Genomic DNA, 21,948 nt, shown 5'->3' with positions numbered 1-21,948 from the left:
CTAGGATTTTACTCTACCCCTGTAATGTGGTCAACCAAAAGAATCCAAAAGCTTCAGCATCACCCAGGCTTTGTGCACTGTGCCTTGTCAACAGTAACTTCTACTAAGCAAATGTTGAAAAGAGGTACAGCTAGGTATACGTTGGAAGTTGTATTTTAGCACTGTTAAAGCATCACTAAAACCAGGTCTTTCTGCACCTGGTGGTCTTCAACAGGAGACCCACTGTTAAACAGACAAGTGGTCAGCTGCTTCGTACAGTCACTGCCAAGTATGGTGACCGTGGACAACAGGTAATGTGGGACTTAAGGATTATATAGTCAGAAGTCATTGGACTGAGAGAATGCTAGGCTACAAAACTTGCCTAATTTGAAGTAAGTGTCATTAATCTTGTTACAGTAACTAGCTAATAATAGCATACTGTACTGCCTTTAGCACAGAGCTTTGCATCATAGCTTTGGACTGACAGAGGCTAGATAGTGGAGTTAAAGCAATGGTGCTCGAAGGATCTTACTTTGGTTGTTAGGAAACCAACCAAATTAACTTCCGTGTATAGTCAGTTTGAAATTAAGTGCTCAGGTCTGAATTCCACAAGTCATTTATATAGCACTTTGTGGTAAAATGTGGCTTTCACTTAAGTTTTCATTTCTGCTTTGTAGGACACAAATTGTGGGATCTTTACTGGCATATATTGCTCTTGATACCTGTAGTGTGATCCCCAATTAGTGTTAGTCACCTAGCTACTCTCTCAAATGTAAGTTGGCTGATAAATGCAACCAAAGCCTTATTGTGGTAGCATCACTCCTCCGTTTTAAATACATTACTGTACCTACATTACTATTGCTGTACCGAACCAGTGATTTCTTTGATACTTTGTCCTTTCTTGAGAAGCATGAATTATTAGATTCTTTACTTCTGCTTCAGTTTTATTTATTTATTTTTGGTCTAATTGAATGTCCTTCTGCTACAGAGGGCCAAATAAAGGGCTACTCAACAATTTGTTGTATCTTCTTTCTCTACCAACCACTCATATGGGTACTTATGGAGAAGCCTGTTCTAGACTATTAATCTCATCATCTTTTTTTAATCTATCATTTTTTTTTCCTACTTCTTACCATTTAAGAAGGATGCTAGTACTGGTTTATTCAGCTGTTATAGTTGTGTTTAACAGCAATACCCTGTGACATAGTATACATGCTCATGTCCTGTTCCAAATAGCAAATACTAGTTGGAGACTTCCATGCTGCTTATGTTAGTCTCCAAAATATGCAGGGTGAACCTTTCTTGTAACAGTAGTTGGAACACTTAAGATTTAGTGCCGTTCATGGGGAAGACCAGTCTCAGGTTTTCCAAGAATGTAGAATGCTTCTAGATACATTGCAATTCAAGTGCAAAATTTCCCTTATTGTGGAGAAAATACTCCTATTGTCTGTGCTACCACATTTCGTAACTGTAGGCATTGATCAGCTGTAATTGTAGGCACTATCAGCTATTGATGTGTAATTGTTGCTGCTTTCAAAACAGTCATGTCCAATTAAGGTATCTTTTCAAGAATATATATATTTCCTTTTTTGGAAAAATAATAAATGTAATGGTTAAGGGCTTCAGAAAACTTTGGAATTTCTCTTTACTTCTGCTTTCCTGTTACTGTCTCTTGCACGTTACCTCAATCTACAAAGCACTTGATGATAATTCTGGTCGTTAAAGAAAATTAGGCTTTTTGTAACCACTCTGAACACAGGTTTAGTCAGTGATTACCTTTGAATGTAAGAAACAATGCAGCTTAGTGATAAAGTCATTAATCTAGGAACTCAGTGCCCTGGATTTTATTTCTTAGCACCGCTGTTGGCTTGCCAAGTGAACTGTGGCAAGCTGCTATGCTCTGTTTTACCTGGCTGTATAGGAAGATGAGTGCTGATAGTCATCATGAAGCATTCAGGCATGCTCAGCTGCAGGTTTTCTAGATAGTGAAATTTAAGAAATTCTTTAATAACAACAGTGTATTTTCATTTGCCATACTAAGGCTGCAAATTGTTTCTTTGCCAGTCTTGCCTGAACCAGCTACATTTATGTTGGAGTTCTTTTTTTTTTGTTCTTAAATGATTTATGTGCAGTTCAGATCTGAATGGTGTTGTATGTTTGACTACAAAACATAACCTTTCCAATATCTTCCTTTTTCTTCTTCTAATTCAGGGCTGTCTAATTTTGAGTGATGAACTGAATCATGCATCACTAGTGCTTGGAGCAAGACTGTCAGGAGCAACTATTAGAATCTTTAAGCACAACAGTAAGTATAAAATGGTGGACTCTGCCTTTCTGCAGGGGCTATGGGTCAGATCCGTCTTATCTTCTAATAGTTGGAAATCAAATTTCATGCAAGGAAATCAATTGCTGGTTACCTGAAAGGTCAGAAGACTGCTGCTACTTACTGTTTAATCATGGTGGATTGGAAATCCCTCATGTATTCAGTCTCAACTAGTATCACTTTTATCATGAAGCTGTGCTGGCTTACATCTCTGCATGTGAAAAGGAACATTTTGCTCTTTGGCAGTCAGGGGCAGTAGAGTTCTAACATGGCTTCTTGTTACTTTGATAGCTCAGCACAGTTAGACTCATCTAACAGTCAAAGTCATATAGTAATGTGGTCTTGTAGTGGTCTAAATTACAATTTGGGAAACAAGTAAAGTTTTTAGCCAAAGGGTAAAACGTTAAGAATACAAATGCTAAGCTTGAGAGCTATGTGTTCGTACAATGTAATTACAAAGGGTGTTTCAGGACGTGAGGCATAGATTAATTTAACTGGATTACTTGTTTTGTGTGTTTTGGAAACAAATACTTAGTTATCGTTTTGCTACTTTCAGCCTCCTCCAAAGGAGAGATTTAGAATAATTCTCAGATTTAAAAATAATTTTCTTTCTATTCTCAGTGAAAGAAGTACTGGCTTCTCCTTAATTCATAAAGCCACTACCTTCATTCTTTAGCTTCTCTTTTAATATTATCATTCTCTGAGATCATGATGACTTGCTTTGAAACCTCTGGTGGAGATAGCAAAGCTTGGGTTTCTGTAATTCTTTTTTTCTTTGTCCTACCTGATAGTGAATCTTCTACTGTTTTTCTTGTTTCTCTTGTTCTCTGTTGTTTGAAGAGTTTTCCTTAAAGTGTAGAGTGTACTGGTAATGCTTGATATTTTTTTTGGTTTATCATTAGCCTTGATTGCAGCATTGCTTAATTGCTGGGCAAGATCATAAAAACTTTGCGTTCAGCTTCTGCATTTGTGTAGGCATACTTCTGAATGTCGTGTCCAGTTCCAGCAATTTAGAGAACACCTGTGACAAATGCATTCTGTGAGGGATTTAGAGGCTCCGTTATTATATGGAGGGATAGATAATCTGTGGGCGTGGGGTACAAACTAGTAATGGTGAGGTTATGGGATATTTTAGAAGCTTTATAGATGGTGTGGATCTTTGGAAGAGAATGGAGTAACACATCAGAATCAGAAGGCAAAATGCAAGCAATAAACTGCATGTGTTCTCAGTACTACTCCTGTTATATTCTATCCTGCTTTAATTCATTTCATTTTGCTGAGATGTTATTGGCTTCATTCATACAGTTTTTAGAAATTTTCATTTTTTTTCTTACCTCGTTCTGCAGTTTGTCCTGTTTATTAAGGTCAGACCTAGTTCTCAGACCTCCCTTCTTTGAGAGATTAGAGCAGAAGTATTTTATTCTAGTGTGCTCCGTAACTGCACTAAACTCATCCTTTCTTTCATCCTTTCTTCTTTGAGAGATATGTTGGAGACAGTTGACTTCATCTTTTCCTGAACACTATCTTCCAACAGTAACTTGAACTATTTTTCGAATTTCTAGTCTAGTTCTAGTTCATAAGCTGCTCTTGCTGCTACACCTGCTCTAGTTTACCAATCATCTTTTCATGATTGCTTGTGCTCTTTTTCATGTCCTAGTGTTTCTATCTATTACTCAACATTTTAACTACTGTAGTTGGATTACTCCCATCTCCATTTCTTCCTCAGTGCTTCCCCTGCCCCTCTCCTTTCCAGGATTGATTTCAGGTGTATGTGTTTGCTCACATTACTCTGTCAGATCTCCTTGGATTATATGAAGTTTTTAGCTGAGGTTAATAAGGTTTCAGATTACATGGCAACTAACAGTACCTTCTGTCTAGCTTCTGATATGCTGAGCATTGTCATCATCCCCACCCTGGCTCTTCCTTTTTTCTCCCTTTCCGTTTGTTTTTAGTAGCTTCCTGTTCCACATGTGTAGTCTCTTCAGCTTCTAAACAGAAGTGACGTAGAAGTACACTTGCTTTCCTTGTTCTGCACTTTGGTCTGTCTTCTATTTATCTTCTTTGATTATCCTTGAACTTGTTGTTCTTTGACTTATTTCTATCTGCAAGGACACTCTTGCTCCATAAATTGCTTTCTCTCTTCCTAACAACTAAATGCCTTTTTTTCCTTTTTTCCCCTCACCCCTCCCCTCACTTGCTGCTTTGTACTTTTAACTTGGGATGGTCAAATTCTTCTTTGCAGTTCATAGTCACCCATTCCCTTTAATCTCACCTATAGGCCCGCAGCTAGATGAAGTTCATGCTTATTGACTTATGTATGGTCCGTCCTCCCCACTGGACCGATTTATGTGTTTCTGTGGTATTGCTGTCTTTAGTCATTGTCAAAGTTCAAGCCAGTAGCTGTTTTGGTACCATTTAACAGTAATTTCTGGTGCAGATATGCAAAGCCTGGAGAAGCTGCTCAAAGATGCTATTGTGCATGGGCAACCTCGTACACGGAGGCCCTGGAAAAAAATCCTTATCTTGGTGGAAGGAATATACAGGTACAAACTATTCTTTATATTCCTGAGACCCTGCACGTGAGATCTAGCTGCTTAGTATTTGAGTTCCGTTGTCAAATTTGTCAAAACAATGTTAACCACTTATATAGTTATTTCATGAATCTCATGTGTGAGATTTAAGCTGAGGTATGTATATTTCACATCCTGGACATTGTGTTGCTAGTATTGTAGCTGCACATGGTGTTGTCACAGTGTTGCCCACATCTTGATCAGACTGTAGAAGCTGATCTAAGTTGATTATTTATATCAGTGATCTAAATTGATTATTTATATCAGAGCTGAGGTCTTAATTCGCTTGTCTATTCCATTATTTCTGTGCTCACTAGATGATGCTAGTGCATGGAATTACGCAAATAGAATATTTTTTTTTTTTCTGAGTGAGTAGGAGTATGTAGTAGGCTTAGTCGTGTTAAGTGTTTAAATCACGGTGAGTTTCAGCACAAAATGGGGTGTTTTGGAGTGTTGTTTCTGAAAACCTAGTCAGCTCTTAAATCTAAAAACAATAGGTAAATAAGATGGCAGATCAGAATACTGACATGAGGGTGGAAGTAAAAAGGTTATCTTTGTAAAATAATCACTGAACACATTCCTTTGCCTCTAACTTACTGTTGCTGCTACTATTTATTCAGTATGTCAACATCCCAGAGAGGTTAAACAAGTAGAATATAGTTACCTGGACATTAGGTGCAAAGAGGATGTATTTTTCATTTCTCTGCAGAATATAAACGTGTATAGCTATTCTTATGTGATCACAGTTAATGAGAGTGGGGGGAAAATGCAAGTTTAGTGATCTGGGGCTCTAGAAAGAGGTCCCAACCATTAAATCAACTTAAAATAAATTTCTGTTTCTCAACAGTATGGAGGGATCCATTGTCCGTTTACCTGAAGTGATTGCCCTTAAGAAGAAGTACAAATCCTATCTGTACCTTGATGAGGCTCACAGTATAGGTGCCCTGGGTCCCAGTGGCCGGGGTGTAGTGGAGTATTTTGGACTTAATCCTGAAGATGTGGATGTTATGATGGGAACATTCACCAAAAGCTTTGGAGCTGCTGGAGGATACATTGGGGGCAAGAAGGTAAAACGCTGGAAACGTCATGGCTGTTTCAGGCTGATGGTGGATTGCTTCACTAAGCATTTCAATATTGATTCGTTTCTCAAGTTGCCCTGATCGTCCATTTGCTTCATAATTTTACATGCTGTCTAGTACGGTGAAAGACTGCAATGCGGAAGAGCCTAGTCTAATAAAATACCTCAATTTTATAGATCCCACGTGGTCAGTGATGAGCTCAGTTTGCAGAATGTACAGTCAGGGTGTAAAATCTTTTTAGGAAGTGTTAGGAACCAGGAAGCAGGAATTTTTCAATGTTACTTCTAATGAGAGTAGCAGGAAGAATGCCAAAAACTAAAGTTCTTTAGCTCATCTGGTGGAAAATCCCCTTCTTAGCTTAGCCTGGTGGATTTGATTCCCTCTGGACTTGAACAGTTTTCCTTTGAAAAAGACACTTTTTTTTTTGAGCCTTCTCTGTAGTAATGTTCTGCTAGAAAGTGTTGCCAGTTGTCAAACTCCTCCTTTTGAGAGGGGTGGTGTAGACAGTTACATGTGTCCCCTTCCTTATATCCTTGCCATTTCTTATCCTCTACCATTTCCCTTTCAGGACAATAATTCCTTAGATGCTAATAGTGACAATTACTTCATCCAAATAGATATGGGACTTGCAGATGCTCCTCTTTAATAGTTTACTCCAGTTGGACAAAAATGACTCTGACATCTTCCCCAGAACAAAGCACCATATTATTCTTTTTCCAAGGCAGTGAGCCAGTGGGATTAACTCCCTTGGCATAAGGTGGAGCAGCCAGGAGTCCTTCATGGCTGTATTTTAGCAACTGTGTTTAAGAGAGAGCTTCAGAAATAAGAGGCCTTAAATCTTCCTACCTGGTTTATTTCAAAATCCCTTTACAACTTACTTTTATTTAACTCTGATTCCATGCAGACAGCAATATAAAATTGAGCACTTCCACATTTTTATAATACGTTCAGAGTTTATGCTATCAACAGGGTGATCTTATTAATTTTATGACAGCAGAATCTGTCCTGGCATTTGTACTGTTTTTTATGGTATTTTACTGGAGTGGTCTAGCTATTATAGAGGGTTTTGTTACAGTTAAACCACAAGCAGCCTAGATCTGTGGTATGTTTGTACTTTGTTCCCATACGACCTGTGTTTATCCTCCAACAAATCTAGAAGGTACATTTATCTGGGAAGTGCAGGACTGGTAGTCTGAGGTTCTTGCACTCTTAAATAAAGCAGCAGATGTAATTTATATTGTGCTGGTAAATAGGAGAAAGTATTTTGTGACCTGTGCCCTGTTTGGTGACTTTTGTGGGGAAACAATTATATTGAGCATGATACATAAGTACTCATAGATCCTGCTCCCTACTATTTCACTTGTTTTATATTCCCACTGTTACAATAAACACTCTTGAAACATGGCCTTGCGCACAGCTTGAGTAATGCAAACACCTTCTTGCAATCTAATGCCGGTATTGTTAGCTAAACAAGTCTGTCATAGTCATTTGTCCTTGATCAATGGATATTCTTGCCCTGTGACATAATTATGGATTGTCATGTCCCTGTCTGCACTTCAGCTGCTTATTACTTATAATATAAAATAAATCCTTGAGCTACCTGTTCTCTTCTAAGATGTTCTGGGAGAGGTTCGTTGTAGTAGTGGCCCACTTTACTGTGTGGTTAAAGCATTTCTCTTGCATGCTGGGAAAGCAATGTCTTATGGCGTCTTTTGTTTTACTAGGAGCTGATTGATTACCTCAGGACGTACTCTCACAGTGCTGTGTATGCAACATCATTGTCACCTCCTGTTGTGGAGCAAATCATCACCTCCATGAAGTGCATTATGGGTGAAGATGGTACAACTTTTGGTGAGTCTTTCGAACACTAAGCATGTGGAAGGGGGACACCAAACAGAACCCCTACCTCGCTTTGACAGATAACTCATTCAGTGTACACATTCATAATTATCTGTTAGTTCACGTAGACTTTGAGTCTTCGGAGCGACAAAACAATTTAAGATCTTGCTTGGCAGATCAACTTAATAAAGGTATAAAGAACTAACATTTAAAGGTAAGTCATCTTAGTGTTACACGAGACAGTATTGTCTCCAATTGATTTTTTGTTCTGTCTAGCTTTTCTAGGTCTCCCTCTTGCTCTTCCTATTCTTCTGTCCTTTGTTATTTGCCTATCCTTTTAGATTGCTTTCAGAGTATTTTGTTGTGTATTTCACAGTCGTAGTTACTGTAGGGGGCGATGGTTTTGATTTTCATTTCTAGTATAACTTGATGCTTGCACATTGGTTAAAGTAAATATGAGGATGTTTTTGAAACTGCTTTTCACTTGAGCTATAGGCAGTTTTCAAGATCGGTAGACAATACACTGGAGAAGGCACATTCAGATTTCTTGATTCAGTTTTACTTTCTCAGGATGGAAATAAGAAAGGGGAGATCTGTGTAAGTCTTGAGTTTCAAAGTCGGTAGTTTGCCGAGGATTTCTCCATGGCTTTTTGTTTCAGATGCTTTTAGAATTCAAGTGCCTTAATATATTCAATTATAGGAGTTTCAGGCATCTGGCCACGAGGTGGTGGTGTACACTGAAGAACTGTATTTGCTTTTGAACATGGGTCACCTGACCAACTAACCTGACAGATAACTCCAACAGTGAAAAAGTTTGCTGCACAAGTAATTACGAACTCTTCTGTTATAACAGGTTTCATTTCATTTGCTTGCATTATCTGAGAAGAGGCTTAGTGCCAGCAATAGGTGTTGGTTGCTCAATAGAGAAGTCATTCATGAGGCAAGTACAACCAGGCAGCAGCTTGTATCTGTGTTACAATTTAGTTGATGTGGGTTACCTGTACCTGCCAAGGGTTGTCCCCAGTAGTGCCTTCAGAACAGATATTAACCAAGCTTCAAACTACATGAAAAATTATGCCAAAGAGCTGGGACTTGCCATCTTCTTACAAATGACAGAGCTCTTTCTAGCTAAAGATTTGCCAAGAGTTTGTGGTCTACTCAAGCATTGCTTGTTTTGGGTTTCTTCCAATATCTGTTTTGCTTAATGAAGTGGGAAGCAAGGAATGTGAATATTCCAAACAGAAACCAGTTACAAACTAAGGCATTTTTGCCCCTTTCTGAGGCTACAATGTAATGCTCATTCAAGCTGTGAGAATGGAAGCAACTTCTGCTCTAGGCTTTTCTCCTGCTGTTCTGCCATCAAAATCCATCTGAGCTGAAAACAGAACTAGATCCGGAACCAATCTGGCAAAAAACGCCTTAAACTCAAAAGGCCTTTTTCTTGTTGTCATGTTCTCAATATGCATGTCAACCTATATACTAGCTTGGTGCTAAGGAGTACCAGAAGTCCTAGCCACTTTCTATTGGAAAAAAAAAAAAGTGGTTTTAGCGTTTGAAAGCTGTGTCATTTCAAGGAAGCCTCTGTGTTTCACATTTGTGTGAGTTTTATTGTTTTTTGTTGTTTTTTCCACAAGAAAGCGAAAATGGGAAGCCAAAGTCCCATCTACTCATACTCAGGGTTTCTCAGCTACAGCTATCATCAAAGTCTTATGGTCTGTCTTAATTATCTAACAGCCTTCAGGTAATCTAGGCACCTCCTAGGATGATCCCTGCCTGAAAGTGTTTTTCTGTTCCTTTTTTGTGCTGTTCTGTTTCCCAGTGATGTTTTTTTTAATTTCTTAGAGACTTTAAAGATAGTAATACTTCATAAGCGTTTTCTTCAGATGAAGTTGGCTGAGGTGTAATTGTGTGAATTGAACAGCTGCTTAGTGACAGCGTGACGAAATCTTTTCCTTGTTTAAGAGCTTTGGCTGAAAAAAATCTCTTGATTCTGTGGAATTATGGGGTGGGGCTTTGAAGGACTGCTGTCTGCAATCTGTTTGACCACAAGTAAGTCTAAAGTAGAGTAGTGCTGATGAGAGGTGTTAAATGTGGAAGGCAAACAAGCAGAGAAATAGTGTTAAGCTGGGTCACTGGTAAGCAGCTCTGAATCAACCAAGTATTACAAAAAATTTACTGCTTTCGAATTAGTCAAGCTGAACTAATGGATCCACGTAAACTAAGAAAGGACAATTATTTTCCAATGGCACAGGAGTTGGAGCTGGAATCAGAACAGTAGACTGTTAGCTAGCTCCCAACCCTGTGTTGATTCACAGCTAACTCTTTTAATGACCTCAGGAATGCCTGCTTGAAAACAGTCTTTGTTGCTACTTTGTCTACCTGTTTCTTTTCACCACATACTACTCATAAAAGTAACCTTTCTCCATGACATCAAGCCTTTGGAAATTGTGGTATCAGATTGAGATGGTCTGTAGATGAGGAATAAGTAACAGGAAGTAATTAGTTTGAGGACAAAAGATTTTTTTATTTATTAATTTGCAATAATAAAGTAATTTTCTTCTTTATTTTACACTATTTCTGAATCTAGTAAAATATGTGGAGGCTCTGAGCTTACAGTGTAAAGCACTGTAGTTACTAAAACTTTACATAACTATAAAAGAAAAATATCTACTTTCAGATCTTTCTAGCAAGCTGCCAGTGACTAAGTAAGGCATTTGTAAGAGGCAGCACAGACAAAATACAGATGCTATGAAAAGCTAAGTGGCTGTTCTCAGAGAACATAGGACTGATAGCATGCCAGAGTGCCACCTGGATTAGGACAGTGGCCTCTTGTGTCTTGATTTCTGTTCAAACTGCTCTGGTAATTCTAGGTACTGTTGATGAATGTAAGTGACTAGCAAACCTCAGTCTCTCTGAAGACAGATATGGGAACGTTTTTATACATGAATACAAGTATATTGCTTGCCCCTTCATCCAGACTACAAAAAACACTTCAACAGCTGACGTGATGGCAGAGCCATGTCATGGGTTCTTGGTAATGATACTTCCAGTACTGCTTCTGAAAGTCCTTTACACTATTAGATCAATGTCGTATGTTTCTCCTGTTCTGCTTGGCATTAGTTCTCTTACACTTACTTGGCTTGAAGACCATTGTACGGTCTTGAACAAAGCATACTTGATTTGTGATCGCTTTGAGAACTTCTTCAGCAGAACCATCCTTGAGTGTGTTGAATGTCTTGGGCACACAGCATGTCTTCAGGGAACTCTCCAGTGATAATATACATGGATATTTCACATATCATCGCGTTTGACTTTGATATATAGTAGACTAGAGTGAAGAGAAGAGATGGAGAAAACTTCTTTGAGGGCACTTCTTTACTGTGAGGGTGACAGAGCACTGGAACAGGTTGCCCAAAGAGGTTGTGGAGTCTCCTTCTCTAGAGATACTCAAAACCTGCCCTGGATGTCATCCTGAGTAATGTACTCTGGGTGATCCTGCTCAGCAGGGGGGTTGGACTGGATGATCTTCAGAGGTCCCTGCCAACCTCAGCTGTTCTGCTATTCATTCTTTCAACAAGAGTGAATTTTTTGAGCTGGTTCTCCACTTCAAAGTCAATATAGCTGAACTATAGACAGGCAAGTGTTGCAGAAGCTTGTCAGCAGTTCTGTGAATGCTTCTCTTTCTCTGTTTTCAGTCACAAACTGTAGATGGTTTTATAGATGAATGAGCTTTCTTAACAATAATAGCAATTAAAAAAAGACTTAATAAGCAGCTTTTTGGGGGTCACAGTCAGTATACACAAGGATGACAAAATTGATTGCTGGAATGGGGCTCTGGAAATGCATAGCGGAGGGCTGCTTGATTGTTACCATTCATGTGCTGTTTGGGTTATTTAAATTGACTGTGGGGAAAATGACCCAGCTCGATGCTTGTCCTGATAAATTAGACATTGTTAGGTTTTATGATATTAAGTACTTAATTTGCCTTGATGAATTTTTCAGCCTCAGTTGTTTGATTTGAGTTGAAAGCTGGATTTTTCACTGTTACAAACGCAGTAGGACAGGCAGTCTGGTCGGCTCCTTTCTGCCACTTGTGTAAGAGCTAGCAATATCTCCTGTGCAACTGGGGTTCTGCTTCTATTGTTGGTGTTCAGGACCCAGCCTGTTTGTTGCCCTGATAACATTGCTGGGGGCAAATAGGAAAAAATCATAAAGTAACCAGACTGAGACATGGGCAAATCAAAACATGCAAGATGAAACCGGTCTAGGGACTGGTTAACCTCCTTCAGAGATGAAACTTAGTTTACTTTCCTGTGTATTGAAAAATGAAGGTAAGCATTAAATCTAGGAGTGCTTTAAGTTTGAACTAAAGCTGTCTCTGTTAATAGCTTGTAAAAAAGGTGATCTACTTCCTTGCATGTCCATGGGCATTAACTTAGTAATAGTAAATATGTACATTGATGCTTATAACAAGCTTACTGTCGACTGTCTCATTTTCAGGAGGCAAATATCCCGCACTCAATCCATGCAATACTAAAATAGCATGTATAGAATTAGTAGTGGAGAGACTTTGCACAAGGTGACACTTCAAATTTGTTTGAACGTTGGCTGCAGCACTGTATAGAATGTAAGGTTTATTATCCTGCATAGCTCTAATGTTGCAGGCAATGGAGGTGGAAGTTGCATATTCATCCCAGCTGCTAAACTGTCAGAAACAATTGATTTTTGAAGGCTAGGCGGTTAACTGCACATAGCTGGACAGGGATTTGACATCTTAGCACCTCAGATATGAAAAGCTTGTAGTACATCTGCTCAGTTATAAGTTTAAAAAAAAAAGTTGGTTTCTAATCTTGCCATTGCTGCATGGAACAAACTTGAGTGAGTTAAATCAGAAGAGGTAGTTAAATTATAGCCAACAGGAATAAGGATGCATAGCTGTGTTTGCAGAGAACTGAGCATAACTCACCAGTTCAGAGGTCTGGGTCATTGTTACACTGTTAATATGCACTGGGAGAAGCATCTTGGAAACAGAACTAAGCCTGGTCTGTGTAAGTTCTAGGGGAGAAGAGACTGCAATTAGTGTTTTAACCTCTGTGTGGTTAATCAGGCCCTCAAGTGAACATATGACCTCTATAGTTAACTCAGCTGCCTCATCAGTAGGTTTCCTCAAGCCAGGTGTTCTGTGAAAATAAATAAATAAATAATCTTCTTTTCCTTCTGAAGATCAGCCATAAGTATATGCAAATATAAAATGTAAACAGTAATGAAGGAATAGCTGACACTATACTACTTGGTATAGAATTTTACATGGTTTACAGGATATTTGTAAATGAAGTTTGTCCTTTGTCGTTGTTAGCAGTAGATGTGCAAATAGAAGCAGTGGCTGCTGTTCTACTTGAAAGGGGAATAGAAAGGGAAATAAATACTCCTTGTGCAGGCTGAGGTTGAAAACATTCAATTAGCATTAAAGTCGGTTCATTTGAATTTCCTCCAATAATGCACTTGTTAATGAGGTGTTAAATTATCACCTTGGGAACCCGGGGACCAGTCAAAACTAATTTGAGCAAAGTGAAAACTTTTTTTGTTGCTGCCCTTGAGAATCTCAAGCTGAGCTGGGAAACTGTTGGAAAAACAAATACTCTGGGGGTCATAAAGAGAGTTTCCTGCTTCTCTCCAGGGGACTGACAGTTTTAAACATCACTCTCTGTATTTGTGCTTCCAGCTGGGGATCTTTTAAATCCAGCTTGTTGCTGCATCCCTTGCTCCCTCCCACAATGCATGGCAAGCCTCCAGAAAAATTGCTGTAACCTGGGCTAGGAAGGAGAAATCCTTCAGCCTTGGTGCTTTGAAGACTGTTTACAGACATTAACAGAGCTGTACCCTTTGTGTTTTGCATTGGAATGTGAGAATTCTTCAGTGCCTCTTCTTCTGGACTTCAATCAACATTGTGGGTGGTGTTTGTACAAGAGCTCATAAAGCTTTATAACTGTACACCTGCTTTGTTCTAATAATGTTCCAGTTCATGCTATTTCTGTTCAGGTGCAAGCTGTCATTCTCTATCTGCGTAGCCTAAACACTGATCTGTCACAGCAGAAATACAACTAGGAAAGTGGTTTTGCTGAAGTAATTCCACTTTGCTTTATTTTGTACACTACATTCGACATGAAATGGATGGGTATCTTTTTCCTCTCTAACACTTGAGGTGCCACACTTCTACAGTATGTTTCTAGTATACTGCTCATACTGGGAAAGGAGAAAATACTGGGCAGCAGCTCACTAGCATATATTGTCAACAGCAGTGTGACTAAAATGTATCTTAGCATGAATGTCAAAATAAAGCATTTGAACAGAAGTAAGCATGTATGAGGTGATGTGCACTCTTAGGGCTAGTGCAAAATTGAGTTTGTGGTTCACAGTATGACACATAATTTAGTGTTTTTTAGAAGTTTTTTGTTTTTAAATACCTGAATGACCTGCATAAGCACCACTTTCTATCAACAGTCCTTGCAACTGCAGCGGTTTTCTACATAGAAAAGTGTGTATGTATATATAAATAAATAAAATACTACTCTTACAGTGTCTGTAATGTATAGACATGTGGAAAAACTTGGATCTGTGAAGTGCATGTGATGTAAATGTTACTATCTTCTTTGGAAACATACCTGGAACTGAAAGCCTTTCCGTGAGCAGGTATATTAGGCTATGGTGGGTCTCGTAGACCAGTTGAAATGCCGTCTTCACCTATTTTCTTATGGTGCCAGTCGCATTTTACATCAAAACCTGTCAACTCATGCCATTTCACTTCATTGTAGTTGATCTACTGCAGATTGCCAAACATGAACAATCTGGACAATCTAAGATGTGTACTTAAACTCCTACTGGTGTGCAGATGTTTGCTCATGTCCCAGAATTAATAAATTTTATTAGATAGTACAGATTTAATCTTTGAAGGGAGGAGCTGGCTGGAAAACATTTATGCCAATTAATGTGTTTTAAGAGCCAATGAAGTGATTTGAGACCATGTGAAGATCATTCAGGTTCTGTTGTAGTATAACTTCAACAGTAGGGTTCAGGTAAGGATGAATTGGCTTGTGAAGAACAAGATAAACCTGTAGAGTTTCTTGCTGCCATGGATAAGCTTGTATTAATGAGCAGGTTGTTACCCAACTGTTGCTTAGTGAAAAAGTTGCAGGTGCAAGGCTGTTTGCGTGGGGGAAATACATTACAGAACATGAGCACTTCTCATGCTCATGTTGGCTAGCAGTTCCTGAGGGTTCTTAGCTGTTCATTTATGGCTACTATTTGGGATTTAAAAACAACAACGATAGTAAAATTGTTGTGAAGCTTTTTCAGACTTCCAAGTTTGCCTTCCTACTAGTCAACTTTGTATTGTATAAACGTGTTACACAAATCAGGCCCTGAACGGGTAGTGGAGAACTCATTTGCCCTGTTACTAACATCTGGTAGTGGAGAACTCATTTGCCCTGTTACTAACATCTTCAGAACTAAGGTAATCTGTGCAAACAGATTTGATACATTCGCAGAGTAACTGTACTAAAAGCTGGAAGCAGAATACTGAGTACCTTCGATCTTTACTGAGTAAATTGTCTTTTCTAGGGTCGTTGCTATATTACTGACAAGTTTTTTTTGTTCAGGACCTGGCATTGCAGAGACAGTTGTGGGTTTTATATACAGAGCTTTGATCTCTCTAGGATCCTTGGAAAATATAGCAGCACAGGAAAAGCAAGTCTATAAAAGTCACAGCAGAGACGAGGCCTCCAGGGTTTGGGCCTTTTCAGGCACAAAGCCTACTCTTCCACCACTGTGCAGTTCCCGGTGGCAGGCTACCAGGAGCTGCTTGCCAAATACAACTTTCTAACATGGGAATGCTCACCACTGTTCCTGTTGAAAGTGTTGCAGACTTTTAGAGTAAATCTGAGTGCCCTGGAGTAGGACAATTATGGCTGCTGTAACAGGCACATAAGCAGACATGGCTCTGGCGTGGTGGCAGATTTGCAGGCCATAGCTTTGATTATGAGATGAACTTCTCAGCTATATGCATCTACTGTGCTCCATTGCATGGTGTCCCATCTAGTACCACTGAGAAAAAGTGTGTATTTAGGATGGTATTTAGGACTCTTCTGTTCACTCTCCTTATACCTTGATGGATCCTTCTACCAAGAGATTATCAGTAGAAGTGATCCATCCACCAGTTTTTCCTGGATTTTCAGCGTAAGTGCTAACACAAAATGTTCTTCTTGTAGTATTTTACGTTATCAGTTACTGGTAAGAGCTTACTTTGTGTAGGGCGGAACAACTTCATGTTGTTATTATCTCAAGCACATGGAACCTGTTTCATAGTGCTCCTGATATCATTTCTTTGTGGAGCTGACTTCTGTTCAGCTTGGCCAGAAGACAGTATTCCAGTGTTTATGGTTGCCTTAGATCTGCCTTAATGACCGGATAAGTATATTTTCAGACTAAATGTTAATACTGTTGATAAATAATGCACTCTCCCTAAAACTCTACAAACTGTATTCCACTGGGAGTCTTTTCCCTGAAGACTGTTCTTGTACTTTATAATTCAAGATGAGAAGAATTGCTTTGCTGTTTATCTGGACACAGTAAAGCTTGATTCTTCTTTTACAAGTACAGTTTTGTGAAAGTCAAAACCACGTTCGAGATTGTCTACTCTGCTAAATCTCGGCAAAGAAAATAGCCCTTGGCAGCCACATGGTACAGAGTATGCTTACTGTGCAACTTCACTGCTAGAACTGTTAAACAAAACAAAGTCTTTGATTCATTTGTTCATTTTACATTGTCATTGTATCTCTTGTTTTTTCATTTTTCTCAAACTTTACAAAATCTTAGTTCAACAGGCCCATTTGAGATGCCCTCAGTATTAGCAGTGGTCTTACTGCTTACAGAAGGAAAAAGTACATTTGAAAGATGAGAGGTACTGAAATTATTTGCAAAAGGAGCAGTTCGGGTTAAGTTTGTAAAAGGATAGATGAGCCACTTCAGTTATCTGTATAAATTCTTCCTAGTGTAAAGTTTTATTACCTCCTAGAAGTGTCACACAGGTGTACTTTGAATAGCAAAATTTATGTATTGAATGGTGGCCAGCTCTTTCAGATGAAGCAGTGTTTTAAAGTTGTGTCCTGCAGGTCTGAAAAAGGTCAGAAGCTGACGAACTGAGTTCTGCTGAAGCAGTAACAGAGACGCTGAGGGGAAGCAGGTAGAACAGCATCTGTACAAAGAGGTGGGAGACAACAGGGAAAACACGTAGATTATCAAAGTTCTTGATGTACTCAGTGAGATTAAAAGGTTGTTCAAAGGCTGGTATAGGTGAATTTGGGGAGATCCTATCACAGAAAGATTTTTTTCTAAATTAGGTTGTAAATGACTCAATGACTTCCCTTTAGGTTCGAGTGTAGGTTAACGTGTGGCAATGAGGCCTGTACAATGCGTGCACGTTTGTGTTTTTCCTATAATGATATCTGATGTGGAGTGTTTCTAGTGCCTTTTTCTTTACATCATTGTCCGTGTAGATCAGACCTGTTAAACTTCAGTACTGCGCCTTTACTTGGAAAAGGTGGTGTGCAGTACAGCTTTTTTCTATACTTTTGGGTGAAAAATAATGTAGTTTACACTATTTCTAGTGCTGTAATATAAGTAGAGAACATCTATGCTACACGATGTAGAATAAGCTCCAGCATGACAGTAGCAAGGCAGCAATACCACTAACAATATACAGCAGTACAGTAGCTTTTGTTCTCTCTGAGGTGTACAGTTCAGAAGAAATTTTATACTGCCCCACTGTAAGTGAGCTTTGGAGATAAAAGGATTTCTTAGAATGCTCTTTTGTTCTTCTAACACTTAAGCTAAAATTGAATACATGTTCCTTACTGAATGTATCTTTCATTTTGATTATAGATGTCATGCAATGTGGAAGTGGGTTGACTGGCTGTTCTTATGGCAGATATTCAGCCAGAGGTGATAGTCCATCTGGTTCTGTATGGTATTTCATGTCTTTGTGATATTTTACAATGAGTAAAGGCAGTTAGTGATGTTAGTTTAACCTAGGTGACTACCAATTTATTTGCAACGCATCCTCCTGGTTGAAAAGCATGAAGAGGCCATACCCTTGATCATCTTCTCTTGTACTATAAAGGCAAAGAGCATTTCTCATCCTGCTTGTGTTGCTGTTTAAAATCCCAAAGAAAAATTAGTTTTGATACTGGCTTCCATTGTACAAAACAGTCTGCACAAAACAGATGGTAAATATAGTTAGCACTCGTTGTTGCTACGTTGTAAAGCTACTGAACTGTCTCCATGGATGTCAATTATAAACATCCTTTATATAACATGCTTTGTCAAAGCTTGCACATTCTTTAGCTTGTAAAGAAATGTGGTGTTTGTATGTGTTCCTGATGTTCTTTCTCTTGGCGACTTCAGCCATAAAGGCCTGCCAACCTATTTGTGTTCTACAAAGGTTTGATTCTGTTTCCTTCTGCCTCTTCCTCACTGATGCTTTGTCTTATTCATGAGGTTTTAAGAGCAGAGATGTGCGTTTTAAGTTCTGGTGTCCAAGGTACCAAAAGAAAGTTTTAAAATGCTTTCTTTTCTCTAGAATCCCATTAGTCTGGCAAGTTAATTTTTACTGAAACTGTAGGTTTCTTCTGTGTTTTTCTCCTCTTTACCATAGAGGCTTCATGACTAGTTTAGAAGAACAGTCTGATCAGCAAACATTTCTCTTCCCTTTTGTCTCAGCAAGGCACGAGAATAGGTGTCAAGCAGGATATTTACAGCTGTCTTTGTGATGACCGAATGTTATTTTCATGACTATGCATTTCATATGCAACTTGTTTGTAAGTAGTGTTAATACTAGTCCCACAAATCCTTGCAGCAGTTAATATACAGAGTTAGATAATTACATGTACCCAGGCAACACAAACTTAATTTCTTTGCTCTGGAGTGATAGCCCTATCTGCATTCTTTACAGTTATGGATCCATCTGAACCAATGCTTTTTGTATTCAAAATAAAGATGTCTGTAAATCATAACTATTAGGATGCAGTGAATTGCAGCTGTGTAACGAGTTGGTTAACAAAGTGTAATTAAATGTGAATGAACAGCTAAACATAACACAATCATGGAAAAATGCTACTCTTGTGAATTATTTCACTGAGATTCACAAATTGCTTTTTAGATTCACCTGTGCAAATAAATTTACTTGCTTCAGGCAATACTGCTGTTCCTTAGTTTCATTCTGACACTAGCTGAAGGATCTGCTGAGCTAGTAGTGTGATTTTTTTTGTTGTTGTTCTCAATTTCTCTTATAGGACAGTTACTTGATGCTGTCTGCATAGCTACTCTATTTAGTTATAATATTCTAGAAATAAGCTGTTTTCAGTAGAAATTAAGCTCCTGGAAAAGTTCTTTGTGAAAAAACATGTGATGACTTACAGAGATGGAATTAGGGTGACCCTTGACTGCCACTGGTTCCCTTCAGGAGCCCAGTCTGTCACTACAGCATGTTATGTACAGGACTTAAAAAAAACATCAGCAAAGGAGATGTGGCCGTGCAACCGAGTTGTTCTTCCCATGCAGTCCTTTGTATGTGAAATAGCTTTGTGTTTGGTCTTATTTATTTAGACACCCAGACACATGCTGTCACTTTCTTGCTCTTTTTTATGCTACAATACAGTTGATGGATAACTTTTGATCAGTTCTATCAGACCAGGCATTATCTTGAATTTTCCTTTATGTGGAATGAGGCTTGTGTGTTTCTGACAGACATTCACAGCAGGTGATAGGATTTTTATCTTTTGTTTTTCTTTGCCTTGGACAAGATCTATCCTTCACCAAAGACATTCTCCTGCTTCAATCTAGATGGATTTCCTGTGAGGAGTTCACACTGAACATAAGCGAAAAACATAGGGTATTTTTCTCCATTGTGTGAACTTAAAAAGAAAAAGTTGAAAAACACTATGCAAAAGTAGACATCTTCTATTTCTAGAGTGATTTTTGACCTGATATAACATTGTAGTTACTACTGAAAAATAAAAAATAAAAAATTAAGCATATACAGGCTAAACTTGGTTTTTGTATTCTTGCAATCTTTAAGGAACCTGGTGGCACCAGCAACCTTGTCAGCAGAAAGTACTTTCACAAGTCTTTAAAAAACATTTGTTTAATATGCATAGAAATGTCAAGATTATATTATACTCTCCCATCTCTTGAGACTGAGTTCTTGGAATAAATACAAGTTTGTTGGCATTATGTTTGAGGATGTTTCTCTTACATGGTTAACTCAGATTACTTATGGCAATATGTATCTAGTATTTGGTAATTTATGTACCTTTAAAATTTGTGTGCTGCTGATAATAAGCAATGTGAGCAATTCATTTTAGTTTGCATCCTATTTTACGTAAAATAAAAGTTAGTGTAAATGTGAATGGGATCATGCTGAGTTTTTTAAACAGATCTATAGGGTTTTTTAGTGTTAATTCAGGCTTCTGCAAAGCAATTAGGATAAGATAAAACACTGATATGTAAACTCTTCTTCTCTGCAGTCCTTGAACACTGCCTATAACTTCACATTTTTTGGCAGCCCAGGTATTTCTAGGTTTTGACAGAAGAATCTGTGCAGCAGAGCTTTTTGCAGAGGCAGACCTAAGGGATGGTATATTGTGCTGAATAATCCTTCCCTTTTCTTTGGCTACTCCTTTGGCAGACTTCAAAGACTGCTTGAGGTCAGCAAATCATTTCCTCTAATTATCACACAGGGAGTCTGAGATGCTAATGGCTCCGCATCCCTGGTGTGTGTCTCTATCTATATAGAAGTAAAGGGCAGCTTTTCAAATCAAGAAAAAAAGCAGCACTGTAGCCCAAGTATAAAACCTTGTGAAGGTTACTGCTCCAAACCCAATGGTTCTTACTATCTTTTTTTTAAAGGCTTACAAATGTAAACATATATTTTTTCTGAATTGTTCACAGCCAGAATAGGCTGTTGGAGTCCCTTTAGCTGTGAACTCCAGAGGACTGTATGGTGCCTTGTGGAAAGAAATGGTCTGACTTACAAGCTCTAGATTCAGAGGGCCAGTAATCTCTTTGGTAATGTGAGAGCAAATGCGTGGGAGGGGGGTACTGTTCTGGGCAGCATATCATCCAATGGTCCACATATAAGGGCAAAAAAAATGCACTTGCTTCAGTGACAAATATATGGCATGTCTTGAATGCCAGGCTTACGTAGGAATTATCCTGGTATTATGACAGCTGAAATGTTTCCATATTAAATTACAAATAATCCTGTCTTTTGGCTGTACCAAAGAATTGTGGTGTTCCTATTTTGGAATAATATTTTGAATGAGAGAGATTTGAAAGAATACATTGACAAATTTTGAGAATGAGTTATCGGCTGTTCGTTGTCACAATGCTGAAAATCTCTTTTTTTTGAAAATTTATTTTTATACCCATGATTTCATAAACCAGTGTGGAGCCTTTAGAAGTCTGAACTCCCCAGAGCTCTAGTAAAGTTCACTGGACTTAGCTCAGCAAAATTGCATTGTGTTATGTTTTCCTTGTTTAATTTAGTGACATCTCAATACAAATATCATTCCAACTGTGTGGCAAGAAGGACCGGGGAGTTTCAATTAATAAAATTGATTAATTCAGTTGCTGGCTTTAGAAGATTCAGATTAATTAGGAAATATACAGTGCAAACTGAAAGGAAGTCATAGCAAAACCTACAGCAAGATTGTTCAGACACATTTGTTGTTAATTATTTAATATAGTGTTAATTAGAAACTGGTATCACTTCTTTAATCACTTATAGTCTTATATATAGTCATATATTTATGCAGTTCTGCCCTGGTGTAAGTGATGGCATAATTAGCAGCTGATCATCTGCATAGCCTGTGCTTCTTTGCGTCTTTTTGTAACTAACATGCACTAATTAATATTGATAGTTCTGAAAATGTTTTCTTTGTATAACAATACACTGCTTCACTTACCTTTAGCTTGATTGACTGGATTGCTTTGTTTCTGACAATGCAGTATGTACTTAACTTTTCATTACTTTCTCATTAAAATAGCTTTAATAGCAGTGGCACCACCAATGCTTTATAGCTGGCAGGGATCTCAGAAGATTTTT

General features: G+C 38.4%; 1 protein-coding gene across 2 annotated transcripts in view; it reads left to right on the top strand.

Moving 5' to 3' along the window:
- The window catches only part of SPTLC2 (serine palmitoyltransferase long chain base subunit 2), a 69,340-nt gene that overhangs the window by 23,005 nt on the left and 24,387 nt on the right, over nt 1–21,948 (top strand). For both annotated transcript variants that reach the window (XM_035539697.2, XM_035539698.2), the window contains exons 6-9: nt 2,191–2,284; nt 4,740–4,845; nt 5,720–5,939; nt 7,676–7,802. In XM_035539697.2, the coding sequence (XP_035395590.1) occupies nt 2,191–2,284; nt 4,740–4,845; nt 5,720–5,939; nt 7,676–7,802 (547 nt within the window). The remainder of the gene's footprint in view (nt 1–2,190; nt 2,285–4,739; nt 4,846–5,719; nt 5,940–7,675; nt 7,803–21,948) is intronic.

This window comes from Cygnus atratus, chromosome 5 (genome assembly GCF_013377495.2).
Source record: "Cygnus atratus isolate AKBS03 ecotype Queensland, Australia chromosome 5, CAtr_DNAZoo_HiC_assembly, whole genome shotgun sequence".
Taxonomy (NCBI): domain Eukaryota; kingdom Metazoa; phylum Chordata; class Aves; order Anseriformes; family Anatidae; genus Cygnus; species Cygnus atratus.
The sequence above is the reverse complement of the archived record's forward strand: the minus strand, read 5'-3'. Positions and strand labels throughout refer to the sequence as shown.